The sequence below is a fragment of the Fundulus heteroclitus genome, chromosome 6 (genome assembly GCF_011125445.2).
Source record: "Fundulus heteroclitus isolate FHET01 chromosome 6, MU-UCD_Fhet_4.1, whole genome shotgun sequence".
Classification (NCBI taxonomy): Eukaryota; Metazoa; Chordata; class Actinopteri; order Cyprinodontiformes; family Fundulidae; genus Fundulus; species Fundulus heteroclitus.
This window is the reverse complement of record NC_046366.1, coordinates 29,086,678-29,113,117: the sequence shown is the minus strand read 5'-3', so window position 1 is coordinate 29,113,117 and position 26,440 is coordinate 29,086,678. Positions and strand designations below refer to the sequence as shown.

The 26,440-nt window shown below is 41.0% G+C and overlaps 2 protein-coding genes across 5 annotated transcripts in view; one reads left to right on the top strand and one right to left on the bottom strand.

The window, feature by feature from the left end:
- The window catches only part of usp33 (ubiquitin specific peptidase 33), a 35,432-nt gene extending 28,202 nt beyond the window's left edge, over positions 1-7,230 (bottom strand). The window contains exon 1 of the mRNA XM_036138530.1: positions 7,057-7,230. The gene's annotated coding sequence lies outside the window, so the exon portion shown is untranslated. The remainder of the gene's footprint in view (positions 1-7,056) is intronic.
- A 3,127-nt stretch (positions 7,231-10,357) lies between these two features.
- miga1 (mitoguardin 1) lies at positions 10,358-26,003 on the top strand. Of its 4 annotated transcripts, none has more exons than XM_012853023.3 (16): positions 10,358-10,460; positions 11,753-11,912; positions 14,481-14,652; positions 14,885-15,009; positions 17,038-17,170; positions 17,308-17,444; positions 17,789-17,918; positions 19,555-19,655; positions 21,275-21,384; positions 22,585-22,657; positions 22,765-22,851; positions 22,938-23,036; positions 23,118-23,252; positions 23,337-23,390; positions 23,469-23,585; positions 25,254-26,003. In XM_012853023.3, the coding sequence occupies exons 2-16, from the start codon at positions 11,814-11,816 to the stop codon at positions 25,470-25,472; spliced, it is 1,791 nt and encodes a 596-aa protein (XP_012708477.2). In that variant the 5' UTR covers positions 10,358-10,460; positions 11,753-11,813; the 3' UTR covers positions 25,473-26,003. The 4 variants fall into 4 exon arrangements, with proteins under 4 accessions (XP_012708477.2, XP_021166523.2, XP_021166524.2 ...); XM_021310848.2 differs by having other exon boundaries at positions 10,360-10,466; XM_021310849.2 differs by having other exon boundaries at positions 10,395-10,474.
- Positions 26,004-26,440: the final 437 nt, after the last annotated feature.

The window sequence follows — 26,440 nt, the reverse complement described above, 5'->3', positions numbered from 1 at the left end:
CCCCCAGTCAGTCGAGGCAGATGACCGCTCACACCAAGGCTGGTTCTGGTGCAGGTTTCTTCCCGTTAAACGGGAGTTTTCCTCTCCACTGTCGCCGATTGCATGCACAGCATGAGGGATTGATGCAAAGTCAACAGCACGGTGCAAGCTACTTTCCCACTGTCGCTCCAAGCTCAGCAAGCACCTAGAAAAAGGTGCTCTGGCCAGATGAGACCGAAACTGAACCTCGTGGCCTACAAGCAAGACGTAAGGCGGAGAAGTGACAACACTAAACACAACGTCCCCCACAATGAAACCCAGGGGAGGGAGCATCATGCTGGACAGGGAAGATGGTCCGAGTTGACGGGACGATCGATGGAGCCGAATACAGGGTAGTCCTTTAATGAGAGACTGTGACCCAACTCTTCTTACTGTCGATTTATGTGTTAGAACATGATCCAGATAAAGTCAACACCTACATCCGACTGAGACTCCATGACTTAAAGATAGATTTTTTTCCACACTATCCATCTAATCTGACTGACCTTGAGGTATTTCACGCAGAAGAACAGGCAATAGTTTCAGTCAGTAGACAAAATGCCCCAAAATACATCAAACTTTGTGGTTGTATGGTGACAGAACGTGTACCGCTTCAATGCTTCTCCATAAATTCAAGCTAATCCATTCATTCTAACAATTTTCTAATTTTCTTTTTTTGCTCATCTGAATTTCCTATTCTTCCATTCCGGATTAACAAAGGTCAAACGTTTATTTTGCTGGACGTAATAATTGATTACTGAACAGAGACAGTATTATAAATCACGGCATGAAGCTTGTTGACATGCGTGTGACGGTGCATGTAACCAAAGTTAGCCTTCAGAATAAGCAGGACATTTGTCCAAATCCCAAAACAAAAATCACGTGTTGTTATTCCACAGGTTTCCACCCTCTCTATAAAAACAGAACTGGATAGTGGGGGGGGGGACGACGCTACAGGGGGAAAGACTACATGAGGTTATCTGGGATGAGACGATCGAACGTCTTGTTTGAGGAGCTGTTACATCATCAAACAGGCAACGGTCGGCGTGGGAGCAGAAGTCACGGTGCTAAACTCAAAATAAGCAAGCACACACAAAGGAGAATAAAATAAACCCTAAACCTGTTATAAAACCTTTATAAGTGGGCAGATTCCAGAAGATGGAAAATCATTTAATATATAACTAGTTATGTATACTGTATATTTAGCAAATAAGACACATTTGCAAGTAAAAACTGAAAAGTAATCACTGCAGTTTAAAAAAAATGCACATTTCTCCAGAGCGCAACAGAACAAATGAAAGATGTCGCCGCATTCGGGTGCAAACGAGACAGCAACCCGTCAGCTGAGCTGCAACATGTTGAAAATATAATGCGCCGTCAAAGCGGCATTTAAAACGAAAAAGGCGCCGCGGTGGTTTTTAAACAAGACATCTGATGAGTTAATGGCGCTAAAACACCAGTAAACACGGGATATAGTCCTCCAATATATCTCTGTGTTTGTGATTTAGGGGGGTAATGAGTTTTCTTGCCAACAGGAAGTCGTGGAAGCACATCTCATCTCAGCGGGGAGATAATGTAAACAAACATTTAATCAATGCAATGCTGCCCAAGTCACGTCACGTTAAGTGCAATAAAGAAAACAGGATTGATGTAACTGAAACATTAAGCCGTTAATGTCATAATGAGAACTGTTTACATGCGGTACACACCTTTAGCACCAATGGACCCAAACAAACGACCCATAACTCACATGGCCAGGACAACGCCGCCTCATTTCAGCGTGTTTCTACCTTGCAGCCTGCACTTGCACTGAACTTTGGAAACACGAGACTGAAGGGTCAAGTGCAATTAGCGGAGCTATGCAGCGGAGACAACGTGATCACAAAAGGTTATTTTTCACCGCCCAAAAAAAAGGCAACAATCCAGGGCATTAAATCTCAGCAATCGGAAGTCATCAACTGCATTTACTGGATTTCTATACATTTGTGAGAAAGCTGTACTTTAAAGTCCTTCTCACAGAGAACCGTGTTGTCTTTTCACACCACAACGCACCACTTGATTGTTATTTCATCTTTTACCTTTCTGTTCTCTGTCATTTTTTATCTTCATAGAAGGTACACCTGGTCTGGCGTTCTGTTAGCTGTGACATCATCCAGGGGAGACCCAGTCAGTTTGTGCATATCACCGTTCACACTGAGCCTGGTTCTGGTTCTGCTGGAGGTTTTCCTCCCTGTTAAAGGGGAGTTTTCCTCTCCACTGTCACTTTATGCATGCCCAGTATGAGGGATTGCTGCAAAGCCATCAGCAATGCAGACAACTGTCCACTGTGGCTCTACGCTCTTTCAGGAGGAGTGAATGCTGCTTGGAGAGACTTGATGCAACCTGCTAGGTTTCATTAGAGAGGAAACTTTCTGACCAATCAGGAGGATCTGATTGAATTTGACTTTGGAAAGGGCCTTGAGATGACATGTATCATGAACTGGCGCTGTATAAATAAAATTGAATTGAATTAACTGTGAGATACTTCTAGAAACTGTTAGCTCAATAATGTGTTAAAAAGACCAATGTGCACCCAGGGTTACAGGGCAGAAGCAGGGCTGCTTCACTCTATAATTCTCAATAAGGGATCAAACATCTCACTATCAGAGCTTTGATTTTTTTTTTTCCCTACCTTGTCCCATTAATAATCTAATAACCGGCCAGATCTGTCAGACATATCTGAACCTCTGTTATTTTAGCAGGATCATACATCAGAAACATTTCCTCATCCTCATGGATCCCCCTTCGGGCGCATAAAGACACCGTGATTTCTTAACATTTAACCTGGCAACATGGTTATGATCATGTTCTTCTTTTAGTTTTTTTTAAATCAAACGTTCAAAGTATTTCATGACAGTATAATTATATTATTTTGAACCGGTTCATTACATTTACACACAAATTTGTGGGCCCAGTATCTGTTTTCTCAGACTGATTTTTTAAATGTATCATAGAACTCTTTTATTTATTGCTACTGGGGTACTGACTGGTAATCTGTCAAATTACTCTACAATGACCAGGCTAATCATTAGCAGAGCTTTATTTTGGCACGTGTACCGCCCTCTAATCCATAAAAAGACAAGGAGTGAAAAAGCTTCAGCTCGCCCCAACACCACCTAAAACAAAACAAAAACCCCAAACTGCAAATGCATGAATTGAAAACCATATTGTTCTTTTTATTATTATCGTTATTATTAATACAGGACAGCTTAGAAGTAACGTGTGAGGTTCATGCTAGCCTGAGCCGGCCTGTGCAGTCGTATAAGGAGAGTTCAGCACCAGGGCCCTGCAGGAAACCAGTAAATCCAGAATAACGTCTAAATGCGAGAATCACGGAGCCGTCTGCATTAAGTGGTGGGAATTGCAGTATCATGGTGTTCGCCTTCCGGCAATAATTGCATCTTTGCAGCGTGATGAGAGTTCATTGGACTAATGCTTTGGTTTTCATTTGAACTGCGCTTCCCTAGAGATAATTATACGTTTCACTGCTTTATATGTTTTATCAGTCATAAGTAATCTTATCTGTTTTTGGGAGATTAGCAGGGCTGAACACAAGACGCAGAAGTTAAACCGCACGCTGTAACAACCGAAGCCGTATTTATACCAACTGGACAGCGACTATCAACAACACCTGGTGGATTTCATACAAAAAAGATCAAGAGGTGTTTTTGTCTCTGCGACGATTATCTCAAATGGCCAACGTCAAAAGCTGATTTTGGCTTTATGTGCTAAAGCTGCAATGATTACCACGTCTCTCGTGGACACTCCTCGTCATAAAATGTCATCCAACCTTGAAACTGATAAATGTTTTGAACATGTTATTACACGTTAAGTACAGTAAAGATAAAAAAATGCTTACTATAACATAATGTCAACAATAGTTTAGTTTAGATGACGAGCCCATCAGTGATAGGGCGGCCCAATTGATCGAATCACAAATCACATCATAATATCGGCACGTGGCGTTAGGGCTGGACGATAATTCAATAACAAAAGGTATCGATCGACAGATGCGTGGCTATATAGAGGAGAAGAAAAAAAAAAAGGTCAATAAAAAGTTCAATGGGACAGTTTTACTTCCTTTTGCATTCTAGCCAGTCATGTTGGTTAATAATACAATCATTACATCCTCCCAACCAATCATAAACACAGACCCAGGAATGCTCTGTCACTAAGCTCCGCCCCCTTCAAACAGTTCAGAGAGCACGTGTTTGTTTGTTTTTTTTCTTGTACGTTCTTTTTTGTGTGTGTCCTTTCTGGCAATTTGTTCAGAGAGCATGTGGTTTTTTGTGGGTTTTTTTTAAACTTTGGTAAAAAGTTGGTTAAATAAAGGCTTGAGTTTGAATTCAGTGTTCTTTATTTAAAAATAGGTCATTATGTAACAGCAAAAAACAGCCAGGGCTGCACTTAAAATATATGTTTTGAATTTTTTCATATTATCAATATCGATCAAAATTATTTCCATGTTTTCCTATGTACTTTTTTTTTTTCTAGATCGTCCAGCCGTACGCGGATTATAGGACTCTAAGCCCTGCGCAGATGCAGTGACTAGCAGGATGTAATATTTCAAGTGTGATGCATTTTACAACTAACGTCCCTTAATGCCCGCCCTGGTTTTATTTCCTTAGTGGCTGAGATGCTTATAGCACAAGAAGAGTGGTGGGGACATTAAGTAATGATAGATGGAGGGACATATTTTCAGGAAGGTCAAAGAAAGCCCGGATATGTAAGCAGCTCCTGAAAAGGACCGTTTGCTTTCTACACCCCAATAATCATGACGACCTCACAGGGCTTGAACACATGTAGCCGAGTCTTTATAAAGAACGAGTATCTCCTCCACGTCATTTAAAAATAATAATAGGGGATCTTTTTCAGAAAAGCTTTAATTCAGACGAACCCACACCAATGTGCCACTGAGCGTTGTTTTAAAGATGCCAGACCCATAGGGGGCGGTGTAACGCAAAGTTAAAACCTATGTCAGCTAGTCAGAATCCTTGAAAGCAAGGTTGTTGGTGTTAAACGGCCTTGTGCCTCCGTACTGGGAGGGAGAGCTGGTGTAAGACAGCTGACCTCCAAGCGCTTGTTCTCCTTTGCACCTCAACGTATTGGAGCAGCTGGGCTTGTAAAAACGAGCAGGAAAAAGAAAAGGTGTCTGAACCAGCTGCGATGTTTATAACGTTCCACGTTGTGCTTTGACGTGTCGATGCCCAGGTGAAGACAGGAAATGCTGTCTCCATTTGTCCTGTCCATATCACGGAGGCTGAAAAACCGAGCTTTTAGAAATCTCCACTTTGGCGGGAGATTTCAGAATTAGACATTTTTAGCGACGTAGCACAGGATTTTTCAAATAGAGGCTGGACGACATAGAAAAAGCATATTAATAAAATAGAAATCATATTAATCGATATGGATAATTATCAACAAATTGATAACATATTTATATAACATATTTAAGTGCAGCCCTGACCCTTTTATGCTGTTGCGACCTATTTTTAGATAAACAACACACAAACACTGAATTGAAACTCAGCCCTTTATTCAACTAACTTTTTACCAAAACTGTAAGTTTTTATAAAAGAAAAAATTGCCAGACTGGACACGAAGAAAAAGAAGAAGAAAAAAAAAAACACCAAAAAAAATAAAAACAATGCATGCTCTCTGAACTCTTTGAAGGGGCGGGGCTAAGTGATGGCACGTTACAGGGTCTGCCTTTGTGATTGGTTGGGAGGGTATAATTATTGTAGTATTAACCTACATGATTGGCTATAATGCAAATAGAAGAATAACCGTTCTTTTATTGAACTTTTTATTGACCCCCCATCATCGATATGAATTATTATCCAGCCCTAGAATGAAAAGGCCAAAACACATAAAAAGTTATAGGATTGCCAGGATATCCGGCATTGTGGGGACTAGGCCTCAGATATTAGTTGAATATCTTAAATTAAAAGGTCTTAAAGTGGATCCAGAATTCACTGTATCTGTAGATCACAGCTGTAAATAAAATAAAATAAAGAGAGTTTGGAAATCAACAACATTTTGATCGCTGTATCTCTAGTAACTATTGATCATTGCTTTGAAACGTTTTTGTCATGTTAAAATGCCACAAAATTGGGTCTCATTGCTTGTCAAGTCATGTAATGTAAATTGCACCAAATTAAAATAGGGACCCTGAGGGGGAATGGGGGGGGGGGGGGTAGGGGGGACCCGAGGGTGTTAATCCCGCTTTGACATGCAGGGTGGGGCGCTCAGACAATCAAAGCATAGCAAACACAACCCACGCTCAGGGAAATATTAGAACATTTGGATTGTTGCTAGGTATTATTCGCTGAAAGATGTAAAAAAAAAAAAAAAAAAAAATTAAAAAATAAACCGACATCCTGAGATATCAGAGGTATAGCCAAGAGCAGACCCACAACAGGTTAACAAAAAAACATTGTGCCGAAAATGTGACGTCAGCGCCGTTCACCTGGAAGCCAATAAGAAATATTTAAAGAATTTTAGGCGTTAAGAAAAATAAAAGCGTCTCTTTGTCTGCGCTGAGTACGGTGGTGGGGGGGGGGGGGGGGGTCAGTTTTTTTTTTTTGTTTTTTTTTTTAGCTGTTGGATATAAATGAGAGAGCAGAAGTGTGTGGTTGTGGCCTGGCCCGCCGCTCCTCCTCACAGTGAGCTGTCAAAACCAGGCGAGGCGTCACAGGCTGCCTCCGCTGTTAGCATTAGCACCGCCGCCAGTGACCGATGCATTTTAAAGCCACGCCGCTCGGGCTTTCAGCTTAGCCGGAACATCCGCGTTAGCGCGTTAAAAAGCCGAGACAAAACGTCGCGTACACGCGTCCCTCGCTGAAACGCAAGCAGCGATGTTTGCGTGTAACGCTTCGACCCTCCCCGATGCCCATCTCCGCTCCGGACATGCTAACTGATTAGCCAGCTAAGGTTACCCGACGATCAGCGACGAACCAACGCGGGAGTCTTTGGCTAGTAACGCGAATAGGTCCTTACCGGCTCGGTAACAACACACGCCGCTTCTCGGGTTAAATCCAGCTCTTCTCGGCACCTCAGACAACCATTCGGTCTTTATTTGAAGACATCTTCTCAGAGGGCAATCCTTCACTGTAACGCTAAGGCTTCTCCCTCCCTCTCTCTCTCTCTCCCCCTCCTCTGCCGTCTCTCAGCGTGGTTGCTAACGTTACAACAGGCCCCGCCCCCTTTTCGTCATAGGATACGAGGGTCACACGATTCAACGCAACGCCGCTGTTTGGAAACACAGAAGTCCTCCCCATCCTAATGCAGAACGTCGCTGATTTGCATTTCCTCTAATTTACCTGCAGTATTAACCTTCCATAGACTCAATATTAGCAAGTGTTATAATTATCCTCCTCAAATACAATTGCTTTCTTCAGTTACCTAAATGTAATTTAATTTTATTTAAAATATATAGGTTATATACATTTACTACGATAGCTGTGAGGCGATAGAAGTGTACTTAAACTTTCCTTATGAAGAAAAAGTGGCAAGTAAAGTGTACATTCACATGATAATGGAAGACATTGTGCAGCGAACCCATCCCAAGTGCCATCTAGTGTGAAAAAAATGAAATCTCATCCAAGCCAAATGTTCTCTGGATGCCTCTTTACCATCTACAAGATGAATTTTTGTAACTTTTAAACAAGCTTCCCTCTCTTTTAGCAGTATTCAGCTAAAAAACAATGCAATGAATGAGTTTGATTAACGAGTTTGTTTAAATAAACCGACGTTAAAAAGGTCATGACTCATCCAAAGAATGACAATAAGATGTAACTTGACTTTTGAGACGTTTTTAAAAGATAGGCATCTTAATTTAAAAAGAGCTGCATGCATTTTCTGCTCTATATCATTAAACAAAATTAAATAACTCATACAGCGCCTCTAGTCTGGTGTAGTTACAGTAGTGTAGATACAGAGATTGTGTGATGAAGAATTTGCTGAGTTTAAGTTCAAATACACTGAGTATTTGACGTTGTGCGAAGTTCAAATGCTTTACACAAATTTATAAATACATACATTTCTGTATTTACAATTTTGTGTAAACACAGAAAATTCGATAAGAAAGAAATTAAGCCTTGATTACGGTGTTTTAATCAGATTTTGAGCTAACAAATGCAAGAGATTGAGACATAAAGGGGCAAAAAGTTTATTGAAGTATTCAAAGCAATGATTGTTGACTCTCACATAATATCAAGACTGAAAACCAAACTTTCGTTCTGCAGAAAAGAGGAATGTGCACGTGCGCAGTCGGTCCTCCGCTGTCGCAGATCAGAACGATCGGTGTGCGATTACTCACGTCTGCTCTATTGAGATGAACGTGAGGTCAGGCCACAGTTGAAGACACATTACCCATAGACATTATATACATATACGTATATAATGTATAATATAATATAATATATAATACGTATATATACGTATTATATATTATATTATATTATACATTATATACGTATACGTATATAATGTATAATATAATATAATACAATATAATATAATATATAATACGTATATATACGTAGATGATGTCTGTGTCATTACCTGCCTCTCGCCCTATGGATGTAGTTCCGCTGAGCTCCACACGTCTCCACACACCACACATATTAGAAGACTCAAGTTGAAATGTCAAATAATTTAAATTGCCGAACCACCTTAAGGAGTTAGACAGCACTATAAGAGTGTCCTAAAGGTTCTCGAGAAAAAACACACAACAAGCTTAAGGTAACTCATTATGATATTGTTTTGTCTATTTTGTTCTATATGTTAATTGTTATTGTGATTTCTTCTTCTTCTTCTTCTTCTTCTTATTATTATTATTATTAATAATAATAAATGTTATTTGTAAAGCACTTTCATTGTAAAAAGCAATGTAGTAGCCATGCTACAGAGTACAGCAAGATTAAAAACAGGTTTAAAAGCCAAAGCACAACAACACATTTAAGAAAAAGCTTCTTTAAAAAAAAAAGAAAGAAAGAAAGATAGGTGTTTAGGCCTTTCTTAGAAGAGTCTGGCGTTTGAGGAGCCCTCAGGTGGTCTGGGAGGGAACACCAGAAGTGAGCAGCGGCTGAGCAAAAGGCCCGATCACCCATAGTATGGAGATTAGTCCTGGGTGGCTATAAGGTGGCTTTGTTTCCTGAGCGGAGGTAACCTGACTAGATTTGTGGTGTGGGAGGTCTTTTGAGGTAGGACAGGGGACGACCATGGATGCACTGATGGGTTAGTAGAGTGATTTTGTAGTCGATCCTGGAGGAAATAGGAAGCCAGTGGAGTGAGTGAAGGATGGGTGTGATATGGTCCCTCACTGATAGACCCTCCTCTTCCTCCTCACACCTACCTCCATTTTTTATTCTGTTATTTACAAGACTGTAATGTTCACCTGCACTCCTGACTGTTACTATTCTAACAACTGTTTACATGCATCTTGCACTACTCACCTTGACTGAATATTGATTTGCACTGGTGTTTATTCACAATTGTTTACATATACATTTGCAATACCATACTTTAACTGTAATATGCAATTACCTTCCACTGCACTTTAATTTAAATAGCTGCCGTCCAAACTCTAATTATTCATTTTATAGTAATAGCTACCTGTATATCATGCTCACAATTCTGCCTATAGTAATAGCCACCTGTACATATATTCATAGTACATGTAAACTCTGTTATAATAATCATCTGTATATTATGCTATTGTACATATCTGTAAAACTCTATTCACAGTAATATCCACCTGCTATTGCACTTTTAGTTAGACCTAAACTGCATTTCGTTGCCTTGTACCTGTACCTGTGTAATGACAATAAAGTTGAATCTAATCTAATATGGTCATATCACACCCATCCTTCGTCTTGAATGTGGGATGAATGTTGGTGTGAAAAGTGAGATGAGTGTCAAATTTTACACCCAAGTTGGTGTCTGTAGATGACAGAGGTATCTTTTTTTTACTGTTTGGCTAAAGTGTTAATCACTTTGATCAACATCGCCTAATAAATAAATCACTTCTCCTATGGATTTTCACCAATTAACATATCTACATTTCTTCATTTGGAGTTGTAATATGAATACATTTATTATTATTTTCACCTGTATAATTGAAGTAGTTGCCAAAGAATCAGGCATAAATGTTCTGAGCACAAACCTGGCAGTCAAGTTCACCTTTGACACACGCTGCGATACCACACCAAACCAAAAGAGGGCGCCAAACACCTGGGAGGAAAAAACAGCCATCGACGTGAGGCTGTGCTTTTATTTTGAAGGGCGCGCTGGTTGAGGCGTTGAGCGCGTGCGGTCCAGCTCGAGTCCTTCACTCTTCGGTTGCCGAGGTCACCGGGAGGAGCGGACGAGCTACCGGGAGAAGGAGCGGAGTCAGCGGGGTAAAGGTGAAAATGTACCGGTGATATGTCTGACACTGTTACCGTTTCACATTCAGACAGGAGACAGGCCGATAATGAAACCGGGGAACTGTTTATTTTAGCTAATTTAACTAAGTTAGCCAGCCTGCTATCCCAGTTAGCCTTTAGCTGAACTGTTAGGACGGCTATTAGCATCATCTCTGAACCATGCGCTAATGTCATTATCAGCTGAAGAACTGGTGTCACCAGCAAGCCTTTGTGTTAGAAATACATTTTAAAAGGGTTAAATATAACCGTGTAGCATGTTGCAAAAATGGGTTTAGTGTTAGGAATGTTAATGGGATCGTTTCAGTATTATTATGAGTCATTTTCTTGTGATTATACGGAATCTGAACAAAAATATAGTTTGAAGATGTCAGAGGCACAAAATATACACAAAAAAACCGAGCTGTAAAATTTGTAATCCAGGTTTCTTGTTGCTAAAGTAGAAATACAAAAGTGTATTTAAAGGATGAAAAGAAACTTTTATAAATAAAACCAAAAAAGTCGTTTAATAAAGCATAAACCATTTAAGCCAGAACGATTTAACACAAGATTTCCAAAACAAATGACATAAACACTGTGAATCCAGCTCTCTAAAATAATACAGTTTTAATTTTATTCATTTGTTGCTCTGTTACATCAAAAATCCAGCATGTCCTACTGGTTCTTGTTTACAGGACACAGGTGGGCATAGTTATTTTATTGATCAGAGGACGATGTTATTGTTGATGTTATAATTTCAGATATCAGAATCAGATTTACTTTAATAATCCCAGAGGGAAATTCCCGGCAATCTAAGCGATCCAGTTAATCTTACGACTAGCAGGAAATGTAATCCACCTCAGGATTAGCTTCAAATTGGGTCACTACAGCCATGCGGCTCAGCCAGGAGTTTCTCGTGCCAACCTAATTGGATGTTTCTTGCCGTCCTGCCGCACGGATGTGAGCCAGCTCAGAATACGTGTGGCTACAGTTTATATTTGTCTAGAGAAAAAAACAACAGAAACATAAAGTCTAAAAAAAAAAAATGTAGTGCTTAGACAACTGCTTATTTAAGGTTTCTATTCTTTTTTTTCTTTCATAAACTTGTTAGAAAGGTTTTCATGACTTCAAATAATGTGTCATATTTGCTGGATGCAGTGGAGCCGCTCTCGGTTCAGGCTTGCATTGGAATTTGCACGTAGTGAACATCCTGGGCTTACATAACGGCATCATTATATCCCCTGCTGAGCCCTCCCAGGTTAAATCTCCACTGCGCTCGTCCTCAACAGCTCCGGTGGAATGACGCTGAGCACGAAGCCGTTCCTAAGTCATGGATAGAGTGCTGCCAAAATGACACACGAGACCCTGACAAGCTCCCAGTTGTCCCTCAAGGCCGCCGCTCTGCGCATGGTTGACCTCCCAGTGTCCGTCTACAGCTCCCTGACACAGGTGAGCATGAGCCGTCTTGTGTGTTTCCTCATTTATTGGTAGTTCACATTGTTCTCCAAATTGGTGATATAGACATTTTTAACATTGTGTCTGCAGCTGTATGAGCAAGATAAGGCGTAGCGTTGAGTTTAGTTCAGTAGAAATAATAGAAGCAATCTATTCACTAAACAGCCGCAGCTGGACAGGAATCAGAAATGAATCGGCTGTGGTTGGGGATCGGAAATATGGAAAATTTGATGATAGTTTTCATTTAAGGCATCGAAACTAAAATCAGATTCAAGGAAGCAACAGCATGCACATTAATGTGTAGTTTTTGTTTAAAAAGAAAATCAATTAAAGGTTAGGATGAAATGCACTGGTTTGTAAATTTAATTCATCATAAAATTTCTTTATGGATTCAAAAATGCCGCACATTCAAACTACCTGCCTCTCATCTTTTTCTCCCCTATGTGTTATAGTTCTGAAAAAGAACCTAACAGTGAAAAAGTGAAATTGAGGCCAAGCCTCAGAGAAAACTGGAAATTGGCATCAGCTAGAAAAAGCCAGATCGGTGTATCTGTAAATAATAGGCATTAAAACACCATATCATTTATTTCTCTTTGACAGAACACTAAACTATTCCTTAACTGTGTGTTTGTGCTGCACACAGTAAAGGTTGTCTAATGGCTAATATAAACATCGACTCAGAGAGTGAAAGCAAAAGCATGACCCAAAAAGAAGAGGGATTTATTACACTGTTTATACCTGCTCTATTAAAAACTGACAAGAATATCTATGAGTAATAAAAATAAATAAAAAATACCAGGCGTCTTCACAGTTGTGGCCACACCTCATTCATTGGCTTCCTCGGCTTTTTGTATTCAGATTCTGCTTATCCATTTCACCTTCCAAAGGTTTCTGGGGTTTAAATATGTCATTCCAAATCGGAAGAAGTTGTCCAAAAGCCCTAGTAAACACGTATTTAGGCGTCTACTTCTCATCTGGTAGTTTTACAGTTGTTACAACGACGCTAACGACTCGGCCTTGATCGTAAATAACCCTTTCTGCAGATGAAACACGTCAGAAAGAAGCACGTTTTCTACTGGATGCTTGGGATTGCAAATCATTACTTTGCCAAAACATAAGTTGGTATACCTCCTTTTATTTACTGGGCATAAACAAGATTGTGCAAATTTAGATAATAACACTTATTATTCTGCAATTTAACTTATGAGGATATCGGGGTCATCCCAAAATAGTTTTACTTTCACACTTGTGTTTCTGTTTGTGCCCTTCAAGCGAGGAGATCTCTATTTCCCATTAGCTACCTACATACTGCTGTGTTTATCAGAAGGGCCTGAGTATTTGTTTTCTGTGAGTCATGAAGCTGCTCTGATATGTGGCAGCAGCTCTGAAGCTCAACAGAGCTGCACCACCATAAAACAAACCAGTCTGCTTGGTTCCCTTCTTATTTGGTCAATAATAAAGACGCTGCTGATGTTTTGAGTTTTGTCTGAAACCTTGAATCTTTTGTAACGTTCAGAGGCATTGTTTGTGCTCAGTTGTCTCGTTCTGTGTTTGGACTCTGGAGGTTCTGCACATGTTCTGCGTCAATATATAAGTTTGATCTTTATTTCACGCCTCATCGGGCGGGCTGAAATTGTTCCGTTCATTATTTCAGATTATTGTGATGAAAGATGATTTTAACAGCATGCAGCGGTATTCTCCGTCTTTCTCGATTGCTGATAGGCGGTGCACAGCTCTGTGGTTCACGTTTAACATCAGAAGTGAGTCGGCTAACTGGGAAAAAGCTTCGGCGTCTCAGCGGTTAGAAAGGAGGGGAGGCTCCCAGACGTCAGACGGGAGCGGCCGTCATTTGCATTAATATGATCAACACACAGGAATGTGCAAACGCTGCGGATCCTCCCTTAAATCGTCTGGATAGTTTTGCTTCCAAAGCGTCAGACTTTGTTCATTATTAGTTTTTTAGATTTTCTGGATGTCTTTCAATGCTTTTTTTTTCGTTCATCCATCCATCTACTTTCATTTTTACTTTAATTTGTCTTTTGTCCATTTTATGTATGCGACTTTCCTTTTGTCAGTCCATCTATCCACCCGCTGGTCTGTTGTCTGCCCGTCCATCCTCTACGGCCGTCCATCCATTTATCCACCATTAATTTAATCATCAGTCATCTGTTTTTCCATGCATCCATATCATCCGTCTGTTAGCATATCGTTCATCCTTCAGTCATTTATCTGTTCATCATTTTATCTATCTGTCATCCGTTCTAAACGGCCTCTAGTCTTTGCAGCTTCCACACTTAAACCAAATATCTGCAACAAAGTCACATTCAACGTTTGTAATTTGACATGAAAATCTGAGTTGGGATCATAATACGTTTTTTTTTTTCTCTCTCAGGTGGTAATAATTGTCAATGTAGTTTAACTTATAACACATAGTGCTGTTTGGATCTGGGCCACAATCCCCAGGCTTAGGAAAAGAAACAAAACAAAATGTGTATGTCTGGAAGACAAGTGTTTTCTTCTCAGGAGAAATGTATTCAGTTGATTGGATTTCCTGTCGTCCAGGTGAGCATCAGCACCGGCACCAAGAAGCTGGTGGCTGCCACAACCTTCGGTACCATCTCACTGCTCCTCCTCGCTCGCCGCTTTCAAAGGAGGAAGGGCAGGAAGAAGGGTCAGTCGCCGCAGTGGCAGCAAGCCGATCTTGAGTTTGTCGCCTCGGCCGCTGCAGAAAATGGTGAGATTTCCACACCCTCTCTGGCCTTTGAGCTCCACAGAGAGAATAAAGCAGCGCCTGGTTGGTGACGCTGGGCTGGCAATGCCTTCAGATGATGCAATGCATAGTTTACTGTACATGTAATTATAAAGGCTTAAGTCCTCTGACTTAGATGCTGTCTACTTCAATGTCTTGGTGTAAATGTCAGTTTTCCTGCTGTGTCTCTACATTGTCAGTCTTTGTCTCTTCTTAGATAACACCAGTCAGAACATCAGCGTCTCCTTCAACTCCAACAATTGCTGCTCAACGGGTTCTGGGCTGGTTCTCACCACAAGAGACTACAGGAAACTATCCGGGTCTCTGGCGAGTCTGGCCTCGGTAAAACAAATCTCTCTTCTTTTTTTTTTTTTTATCAGTTTTACATGAACTTATAAAACCAGACGTTTTGGGATGAATATAAAAGGTTGTTTTTTAAAAGGAGAATTAGAGAAAAGCTGCAGCTATTTATTTTTGTTTTCATTTTCTATTTTTTCTCTCCAATTATTTAAAATGCAACCAGTTAACTTTTTTTAACCCGTCTGGCCAAAACTCAGTACTAACTGTGCCAGGCCAATTTTTTATCAAACGGTCAAGCTTCTTTCTTTCCTAAATACCTCTAAGGAGGAGGCTTTAATGTTTATAAAACAATTCCCTCATTTTTCTATCACAAATACGTTCGATTTAACAGCATTTTAAACACACAAAATGCCATTTAACTGTCTATCAAACGCTGCTTAACCGCACCCCTCACAGTCGTTATCATTAAAGGTGCCATGACATCACTGTATAAACCATTTCATGTATTTCATATTGCTGAAAATGTAAATTTTTCAAACTATTTATTGGGGAATTTATTGGAGTGCTCTTATTGGAGAATATGAATTACACAGAAAGATTACCCTTTTTCTGATTTGAGCGTTTTTGAGCTAATTAACAAAGCTGACCACCCCTGAGCAGGTGCTTTGGTATTCAGTTTTGATATTCTCACGGCCTCATCAGTGGACCACAGACCGCATTATACCCCTAAAACCTCAGAAATGTTTAATCTGTTGTCATGCCCCCTTTAAAAACTACAGATTTATACGTTTTAAACAAGATACAGCACTTCTCTGTCACAGCTGTGGTAGTTTAATAATCCCAGTGCGTAACGGAGCTTCTCTCACCCCGAGGCTCCACTGAACGCGGAAGCGCTTTCTGCCTGGTACGCTTAGTAGTGTAATTGTAGGCTTTAAATAAAATTAAAATCATCGTCCATGGAGTCAAGCATCAAGTAAGATCTACTGGTGGATTGCTGCTGGAGCTGCAGGTAATGACTAATTGATGTTTCACAGTAAAATGTGAGCTAAAGTCTGCACATGTAGTCTTTTTCGCCTCTGTCAGTCTGCCCCAGGGCAGCTGTAGCTACTAATAAAGCTCACCACCGCCAGGGTGTGAATGTGTGTGTGACTAAACTGTAAGTGTGAAGCGCTTTGGAGGTCGTCAAGACTTGTTAAAGCGCTATACAAGTACAAGCCATTTACCATCTTTACTTATAAACTCGACTGGATCCACTTGCGGGCGGCAAAAATAGAACAGCTGCGTATTTTAGAGAAGCTTCTGGGACTCTTCAAAAATGCGCCAGTGGTCACTCTCACTCGCTGCAGCTGTGACCAGTTAGCAATGTAACTTTCTGCAGCGTTGTTTTTTTTCCTCCTTTCTCAACATCTATCATCATAGCAACATGTTTTTTTCTCTTCGTTTTATCGATTTATGCTGTGCACAATGGTACATGTTGATGAAACACGGGGTACATCTTATCACCAAAGGCTTTTTCATGTGCAGAAGGAGTCAATGGAAATCAGTATTTTTATATGACTTGCTGCTCTTTTTATAAGGTGAATAACACATTTGAAACAGGTTTAGCATATTTGGATAAACTGTGCCAAAATCACAGGTAAACTGCCCACTAAAAACTTTGTGAAACAAATATGCTTCAGCTGATTCTGTCCAGATTTGCTGCAGTTATAGTTAAGATGTGGATATATACAAAGTCTGAGGCTTCTATATTTTCAAAATGGTTTTCATGTAGTTTTGTAGTGTTTATTCTGAAAAATATTTAGGCGAGGCTCAGAAAATTTCATTTTTTTTTTCTTTGTTTAATCAGCTATAAATCAGACGTAGTGACATTTGTAAGAGTGGTTTGAATAATAATCATTAAGTTTTAGTGTCACACAAATTTACATTTACACTTTTTAACTTTGGAGTTGTACTTGATTTATGTCAGATATGTAATTTCAGTCAGAAATTGCTCCCGAACCCCTCTGGGCTCAAAGACTTAAAGCCCAGAAGTATTTGTTGAAGAGTCGGCGTCCTGCTTTGTGCCTGCAGGTAAAAAGTGTGAACTCGTCCAGCAGCAGCACCTGTGCGAACGAATCCATCGGCTGGGACGGAGCGAGGGACGCTGACGTGTGCAGCGTGGTCAACTTGTCTGTTACCACGCCAGAGAACCTCTACCTCATGGGTAAAGACCCCCCATAACATGACTGTGTTTGTAAATAATAACTGTATAACAATTGTTGATAAAAATGACATAAATAAAGACCCTTCAGGTTATTATTCAGCACATCCTTAGGTACGCTGCGTGTGTCTTTGTCTCAGGCATGGATCTGTTCGAGGAGGCGCTGCAGCGCTGGGAGGAAGCGCTGACGTTCAGGAGCAGACAGGGAGACGATGACGCCGTCTGCGCCTCGGTCAAAACAGGAGCCGGAGACGCGATCGCAGAGCAGAGCATGGAGGTGAGAGACGTACTCTGCTCCCACACCCACGTCACCAAATACGCTTTTTAGGTGCTAGAGTTTACTTTTCTCACTCGCTGTGGATCAGTAGAGAGCTTAAATGAATGCATGCAGATCCTGAAGAAAAACCTTTATGTGAGCAGCTTGATTTTCAAGCTAATGAGTTGAACATGTTTTAAGAAAATGGGTGTTTAGGGCATAAAGAAAGAGATCGTATCAAATCTTTTTTCTCTCTTCAAACGTCCGTATTAGTGAATTAAAGCACTTAGAGGAACCACTGAAGTATCTGGGTTGATGGCGGTCAACGTTAGCGATCGACCCTTTGTGCTCCGTTTGTTGTTCAGGACGTCATCAGCGCGGAGTTCATCCACAGGCTGAAGTCTCTGCTGCAGCGGGCTTATCGCCTGCAGGAGGAGTTTGAGGGAGTGTTGGGCATGTCGGAGCCGTCGTCCCGCAGCAGCAGCAGCAGCCAAGGTGAGTAATAATCATCTACGCAACGGTAAGCCGGGTCTGCCTGGGCTCCGCAGCATTAGAGCTGAAATATGGATTCACATGTGCATGCAGTTGGTTAACAAGTCTGTGTTAAACAGTCTGACTGGTACTTAATACAGGGTTCCCACGGGTCCTTGAAATCCTTGAAAGTTTGTGAATCTGAAAAAATAAATTCAAGGACCTTGAAAGTTCTTGAAAACAGCCAAAAAAACACCTTGTCCTTGAAAGTCCTTGAATTTTTTTGTGTGGTTGAAAGTTCACACGGATGACGACTCATGTGTCATTATTTTACTATCACACGATCTTTTAAAATTATGTTGATTCCGCAGACTTAATTTGCAAAAGTACGTTCGCTCTTCGTTAGTTGCTAGGCTACGGTTTAGGCCTGCGTGCGTCCAATAGGTTACATTCACACAGTGTTGCCAACTCAGCGACTTTGTCGCCATATTTAGCGACTTTTCAGAGTCAAAATCAAAAACTAGCTTAATCAAAGATGAAAGTAAGTGAAACAAATTGATATAATTCTGAACATCTCAATGCTGCACGTTTTTCCATAAAATTCCATGAAACGGTAGGCTAATGTACATCTTATATGTAATGTAGTATGGCATAGCCATGTACTGTGGATATAAATGTAGGCTATGAATATGATTAATATCAATGTAGGCTATAAATTAAGTCCACTTTCTTGCATTGCTTCTGACCCAACAACTTCTATGCCGTTTAGTCTTTTATTGAATTTGCATTGTATTAAAATATGATAACCTATTCAGCGGTCACAGTAGGTAAATGCCGCCACGTGTGGTCCTTGAATTTGAGGAAATTGGTCCTGGAAAGTCTTTGAAAGGTCCTTGAATTTGATGTTCACCAAGGTGTGGGAACCCTGTTAATAATATAGTGAGATTCCTGAAGGTTTCTGGTTAAAAGTATCAATTTTATAAACTCTAAAACAAATAATAAAGTTAGATTATCTAACTGCTGCAGCTGTCTTCCCTTCCATGTGGAGCAAACCCACTTTAAACATTTTATCAACACCTAAAGGACGCGTCTGATTGTTATGTAGCCAGAAACTCCAGACCTCTATGATTTGGAAATTGCAGGTTTTTTAAATTCTGATTATATTGCAAATGCGATTAATTGTCCAGCCCTAGTACAGAACCAGCAATTAACAAATAAAGATTATTATTATTATTATTATTACATTGTTATATTTTGTATTTAAAGCTCATCTTTAGTAGAAACATCCATCATGAATTTGAAAGTAATGTTTTTTGCCAATAAGGATTTTAATATGTCCTTCTAAATTCCTTCAGATTTGCTGATTTACACAAATAAGCCAGATGTTTGATAAAATGTGGAGCTTTGTTCACTTTTTGATCAGTTTGGTACAGAAAGTGTAAGGCGGAGTCCAGAAATGAGGTGCAAAGAACATATTTGCCTCAGAAAGGCAGCGACTGAAGGGCGACTTTTTTCTGTCCAGCGACTAAAAGCTCTTTTTCTCTATTTTGATTAATTTTGTTTAATTTTCAATAACATTAGACGGCGCATGTTGCTGTTACAGCCTGCGCTGCTTCTGGAAGCACCACGCTTTAAGAGCTCTTTTCATTCTCCCTGGCAGATCAAATGGCGGACCTTCTGGCCAGAGACGAGCTGGACGACGTCTGTCTCAGAGACAGCATCAGCATCGCTTCCAACGACTCGTTTGTGTCTGCAGCTGAGGTAGGAAAGACATGAAGCAGCCCAGGCAAAGGTTTAAGATTCCTGACTCCCTCAACTGAACCTTTATTTCTTTTATATCAACAACAGAAACACTGGCCTGTATTTAGATATTTTATTTGTTTCTTCACTGTAATGTTTAAGTTATGGAAAAGTGTGGCGTTCTTTTTTAAAAACTGGGTCTTTTTTGTATTTTAAAAGATTTAAAGGTTTGACTTTGGTGCAACAGCGAAGCTGACAAACATCTGAAAGCGTCTTTAACCTTGTATGAACGTCTGATCTGCAGCATTAGATTGACTGGAATAGCCGCAGGTTCACCACCAGAACTCGCTTTATCTTCTTTACGCATTAACTCCCTGGGGGGGGTGGGGGCTTTAACTTTGTATCTGCTACTATTGGTAGTCTTGACCCTCAAGGTGCAAAAAATAAACTGGTTGCTCAGAGTGATTTGTCTGCAGAGATTAAAGTCCAGGAAAGGGTCTCAGACTCTTACAGATTTTATAGCAGACATAGTTTGATGTAAAATGCTGGTTAACAAATAAACTTGTTGGACTGAGAACATGTTAGAGTTTTTATGTGAAAGGAAAAAGATGCTTAATAAGGTTTATCGCAAAGATTTTCCTTCCACTTAATTTTAGTATCCCAGAATAAAGCTTTAAATGAGCAGATCCATCCTAGTTGCTGAAACCATCCACACGTTTGTATTTGTTGTGAGTTTTCACAAACAAATAAAACAGCCTGTGAGCTGTCATATAAGTGACTTTACAACAGTGATGTGTAGAAAATAAAATCCGTATCTAAAGGAATATAGCTACATTATATGCTTAAAAAAAAGACTTAAAACTGTTAGATTGTGATAAAATAAGGTTTTATACAACAAGCCTCCATCCTGATAATGTTTTTATGGTCCTTTTTTGTGGATAAAAATAGCCCCAGCGCCGGGCCCGATTAGCAGATATAAACAGATGTGGCGCCATCTAGTGACAGTATTGCAGAACTATCATAATGCTGGTTTGCTTAATTAATAAATCACTTGTAAATAATGCTGGACTGAGCCTGACCCTCTGCAACGCCTCACAGTAAAGCGGCAGCTCGGCGTGATCCAAGACCAGCCGTTATTAATTAAATAAACCGATCTACAGCAACTTTAAGAGCCTCATACCAGAACATTTACTCACGTCAATCAACTCTGCGGCCTCGGCAGGTTTAGCGGCCGCTTCATTGAGCAACGACGTTCATATTGTATTCCCAGCATCAATCCAGTGTTTTCACAGGATCTTGGACCATTCTTCATTGTTTTACTGGGAGATGCTAATAGCCGTTAGCCGCTTCCTTGTTTTAACCCATGCTGCGCATGCTTAGTACGTACTTTTGTTACAATTGTAAATAAACATGAAAGGCTTAATTTACTAACAAATTGAGCAAAAACAAAGCGTAAAACGGCAAAAATAACCACTAATACGACCAGCAGCACGTTATCATCTTTCATAAAAACCTTGTATGCAACCAGAGTGAGCTACTGATGTATAAATTAAGTAAAAAAACAGTCAAATAATGTGGCTATGGACCTTTTAATGTTAGGTAAATCAGTTCATTTTGTTTCTTCCTGTGTTCGGGCTCAGCTGTCGGAGCACAGAGATCTGAGGAGCACCTTTCCTCTGGGACATCATCCTTTGTACGAGGCGGCGCTGCAGATGGCCGAGGAGGGCAAGATCTCCTGCAGGGTGCTTCGGTAAGAACCCCTTAATGATCCCCTGTTTTAAATTTAATTGATCAAATGATCAAAGCCTGACGAGTGCATCTGTGGGACGGTTGCAGCTCTTTTTAAATCCATATAAAGGCAGCGGTGAAACTGTTTAAAGTTCAGCTTAAACAGATTAAAAGTAAACTCTAGTTCGTAGTTCAGCGCTTCAGTTATTTCAGTGTGAAAAGGTGCAGAGGCCGAGACGCTGGGCTGCAGGGAACCCGGTCAGGACTTCAGAGCTGGACGTTCAGCCTTCCAGTCGAACCTAGAAAGGATCTCTCCTCCTAAATCTGGTTTATCGTATTTCCCTAAAGGAATTAAAATCTGAACGTTCTTGTTGGCTGACTAAAAGAACGCCTTGTTGTTCTGTTCTTGCTACTTTTGGTTTCAGACAGCAATGTTTTGAAACTCTGGACTGAAAACCGAGTTGCTTTGAAATCAACCAGAATGAAGTTGATTCTGGTCAACTTGGCACTGCTCAGATGCATTGATGGGTCCAGCTGCAGCCGGGAGAGAAGGAAGATCGCAGCCAGTAGCCTTCTCTGTGACACCCTGGAGTCCATCTTCATCCTTGGCGGTACCAGAGATGGAAGAGGAAGCGGTTGCTGTGTAGAAGTGCACCATCGGTGGCTTGAGTTTTTGCAGCTGCTGTGGAAAATGCATCCTCTATTCTGCTTTTTTGACCAGTTAGCTGAGGTTAAGCTCCACAAGCTGGACTCTTTGCTTTAGTCGAGTCCCATTTTAAAGGAGCAATAAGAAAGATATTTAGTGTGAAATCAACCCAGCATGGTAGCAACATTCCCTCTAAACAATCATTCCTCTCCATCAAGAACGCCTTAGTCACGTTTTACTCCTTTCAAACCCAGAGGTACGGTCTGGAACGACTTCGGTTGAGAGTGTAGCCTGTGTTTACTTCCTGGTTCCTGAGCCAATCAAATGAGAGATCCCAGGGTTCCCAAAACAGAGCACAGCATTTGGTATTTTATTTTGGCAAAAATAAGTCACAGCAGCAACGGATCGATGAGTAAATGGCTGTTCTCTATGAAAGGCATTGAAGTGTTTTGTTCCGATTTTAACCACAGGTGTCGGTATTTTAACTTCAGCACAGCTTTGATTGTTTTTTTATAATTGTTTTTTTGGTGCCGTTGAGTAAATATTTTTTTTTTTCCCCTTGATTTTGATTTTCAGAACCGAGATACTGGAGTGTCTGGGCGACCTGGACTTCCTGGCTAAGCTGCACTGTGTACGGCAGGCGTGTGAGGTGCAGTCCAGCTTCATCGTTCATCCCGTGCTTTAATCTGCTTTTGTTTTTACCTGCAAACTGAAGAAATGTTTGTCAAATCTATCGAAATGCTGTTTTGTCTTCAGCTCATCCTGAGCGACAGGGCGACCAGGATGTTCCTGGCTGACACAGGAAAGAAAATCTTGTCTTCCATTATAGTTAAAGCTCAAAAAGTAAGTGTGAAGCACGGCCTGCGTGTGAAATCATCTTTAATGTTTGAGTTATTCTCGTTCTGATGGACGACTTTCTGTGTTTCCAGAGTCCAAAGCGATTTGAGGAAGTGTTTGAGGAGCTGATTTTCTTCCTGGAGCAGTCGGATCACTGGGAAGACACGGAGCTGGAGCTGGCTTCACGAGGGGTTCGTGTTAAACCACACGCGTTCTTTTTTTTTTAACCAGCAGCAAAGGAAGCTAGCCAAAGCTTTCCTGTTCCTCACTAGGTTAGGCATTTGAACTTCTACGACGTGGTTCTGGACTTCATCCTGATGGACTCCTTTGAGGACCTGGAAAACCCTCCCATCTCCATCCAGAACGTGATCAACAACCGCTGGCTCAACAGCTCCTTTAAGGAGACGGTGAGGCAAAACATTTGGACAGGCTATAACAGCTCTAGAAGCATCTTATGAGGCATTGTGTTGACTCGTGTGTTTATTTTGCAGGCGGTAGCATCAAGCTGTTGGTCAGTACTGAAGCAGAAGAGACAGCACATGAAGGTATGACTGTTTCCTAATGTCTAATAGCGACACTGAGCCCGTCGTCTCCCTGGGTTTCACTCAGTCTCAACTGTCCAGGTGGCCAACGGCTTCATCGCACACTTCTACGCTGTGTGTGAGCAGATCAGCCCCGTCCTGGCCTGGGGCTTCCTGGGCCCAAAGAGCTCCCTGCACGACTTCTGCTGCTTCTTTAAGGTGAGAAAATCAAATGCGCCCAGCTTAAAATGGACGCTATATTCTGCTCTCAGAGAGGGAGGGAGGTGTGCTTCCTATAGATTCAAGGTGAATGTATTTTTTTTTTTTGCGTGGTCGCTAATTGGACTTCTGTCTGAACGGTTCAGGACCTTCAAAACACGTTTAATACATTGTTTGAATCCACACAACAGACACACAGAGAACGAGGTGAATAAGAGATTGAAGCTGTGTGTGAATCAAATTCAGGGAATTGTTTTGGTGAAACAGTTTCAGAGGGGAAAAAAGACCACGGTACTTAAAAAAAAAAATAGTTTATCCTGCTTTGTAATCCAGGGGGGATACTTTTGCAATGTGGAAACGGAGAGGTTCTCCTCTCTGCTCTCTTTGTCCTGACTGCTGGCGGGTTTCAGGACGAAGCAGCGCCTCAAGACAATAACTGCAGAATGATTGGGAGGTCACCAATAACAGAAAAAAAGCTGCTAGTTTTGTCGCTATTCGCTGCTTTTTTGGGGCAGGGTTGCTATATAGGTCTGAAAACATGGTAGGTTTTGCAACAGTGACCAGGTCTCTCTTTTATAAAGCTTGCGTACACAGAAAATGGGGCCTGAAACCTGCGTACGTCACTTTCCACGCAAAAGTTGGGATTTATAAAAAAAAAAATGATTGATGGGAAAATGTGCGGTCCTCACAGCAACTCACTCAGGCGTACTCTCATTTTGGAGACGGGGATATTGGCGACGCAGAGGGTAAAGTGGTGAATAGCAGCTAAACTGCATCCTGATTCCTCTCAAACGTTCAATTTCACTCTTTATTAGACTTTAATCATAGATTGACTTCATCATAGGGATTCAAAACTGCAGGTGACGCATAATTACACAAAAGGACCTTTCAATAAAAAATTTAAAATTACATAAGCCATCTTAAATCTTAAATAAAAAGTCCACACAATATTTTACACTTTATCTTTATGCAAGCTTTATAAATGAGACCCCAGAGCTTTCTAAACTCACCCACCACAGGAATACTGCCGATAGTTGGGGGACCTTGGAAGGGGACCTTCCGTGTGAACCCAGCATTAGTTTTACAGATAAAGAAATCTACACTTGATAAAAAAAAAACCCTAAGTCCTAAAATACTGAAACATCCAGGGTTGACATTGATCTTTAAGTCTAAAGACCATTCAATGCACACTAATGCAACAATTTTAGTAAGATCTGTTTAAAAAGAGGCACACAGCTGAGACAAAGCTCGTCTTTTAATGCCTTGTCTTTACATTTAGGACCTCAATACACCGTTATTCTCGTGTTTTAACGTGGGAACGTTGTGTTTAGGGTTCCGTTTTCCTGCGACGGGACTTCTAATGGCTTTAAAAAACGCTTTTCTTCTAGCCTGGATCTGCGTTGGGGGTTGTCCTGCCAACTGATTTTCCTCTGAGGCCTCTAAATAACACTTTACTTTATACTGAGATTAAATGTACTGTTTTTTGCACTACTTATAGTCGCTGCCATATAATCCCAGTAAAACAAATTGAAGTTTGTGGTTGTGATGTCACCAAAATGCTAAATCATTAAGGGGAGCTGCACCTCTAGACTCCCCCACTGGGTCACTAGGAAACAAACGCTGAGTAAATGTTCGTCGACACGCTCATGAGTTTTGTCTCCTCTGCAGGACCAGGTGCTCCACTTCCTGAAGGACGTCTTTGACCTGGACAAAGTGCGTTACTCCTCGGTGGAGACCCTGGCAGAGGACATGCTCCAGCTCCTGCACCGGCGCTCCGAGCTGCTGCTGGCCTACCTGGGAGCCGACGCCCTGCGGCCCCTGGGTGGCTGCAGCACGCTGCAGGTGCAGCTGGTCCCCAGCGCTCTGCTGGAGGCACAAGTCCAGTAAGCAGCCACGCGCGGCGCCCACTTCATCCAACCATTGGACCAAAGAACGTTCTCTCTGTGACTTTTTCACACCATGAAGCGATAAACAAGTCTTGGTGGCCTCTGTCGTCACACTGCGGGCTCTCTGGATGTGTCTGCCTTCATCATTGCTTCTCCCCAAACTCCTTCCACAGTGCCATAGCAGTGACATATCATTCTTTAAAAGAAAAAAAGGATCTTAGCAATACTCTTTGTAGTTTTAACCTGAGGATAATTACTTTGCTTTGTAAATGAAGACGTATTTATTGCAGTTGAAAGCCAGTTGTTTGACACTAAAGGGAAGCGTTGGCTCGTATTTATTTTAGTAGAAAGCCTAAAGATGCAGGGTTGCTTTTGTAGATGTTGCAGTTTTACTGTAAGAGCTTCGGACGTATTGTAGGCGTCGCGTTTACTTTCACTTTCATATCGTCGTGAACACAAGCAATGCAATAATATCAGATGTATATGCTGCTTAGCACTACTGTTGCAGGAGATCTACTTGAAAAAAAAAAAAGAGATATTGTGAAGAAGCTGACAGACTGTGGCGTAGTGAAAGCAGGCGGGCTGGGAAACCTCTCTGCTCTCAAGCAACTTGTGCCAGTCCTTTCATTTTTTTTTTTTTTTTTTTAAATATAAGCACAAGAAGCCTTACCATGAAAGCAATGATTTATCATCGGCCACTAGTCCACACGTAGCAGGATGTCTGGGGAAGAAACACATTTTTATGCGGTTATGCCTTTCTGCCACACATAAAAGGCGTTCTACATCCCTTAAAACGAATGATTCTAAAACCTCCAGCCATTTTTTTTCAAAACTTTCCGGTTTTGAGCCTGTGTGTGTGCATTAAAAGACGAATATTAACGTCCGCCGCATAACAGCCTGCGACGGATCTTGCTGCGCTGCGTCACACATGTGCCACCATTGTTTATACACTTGACCAGACAGCGGAGG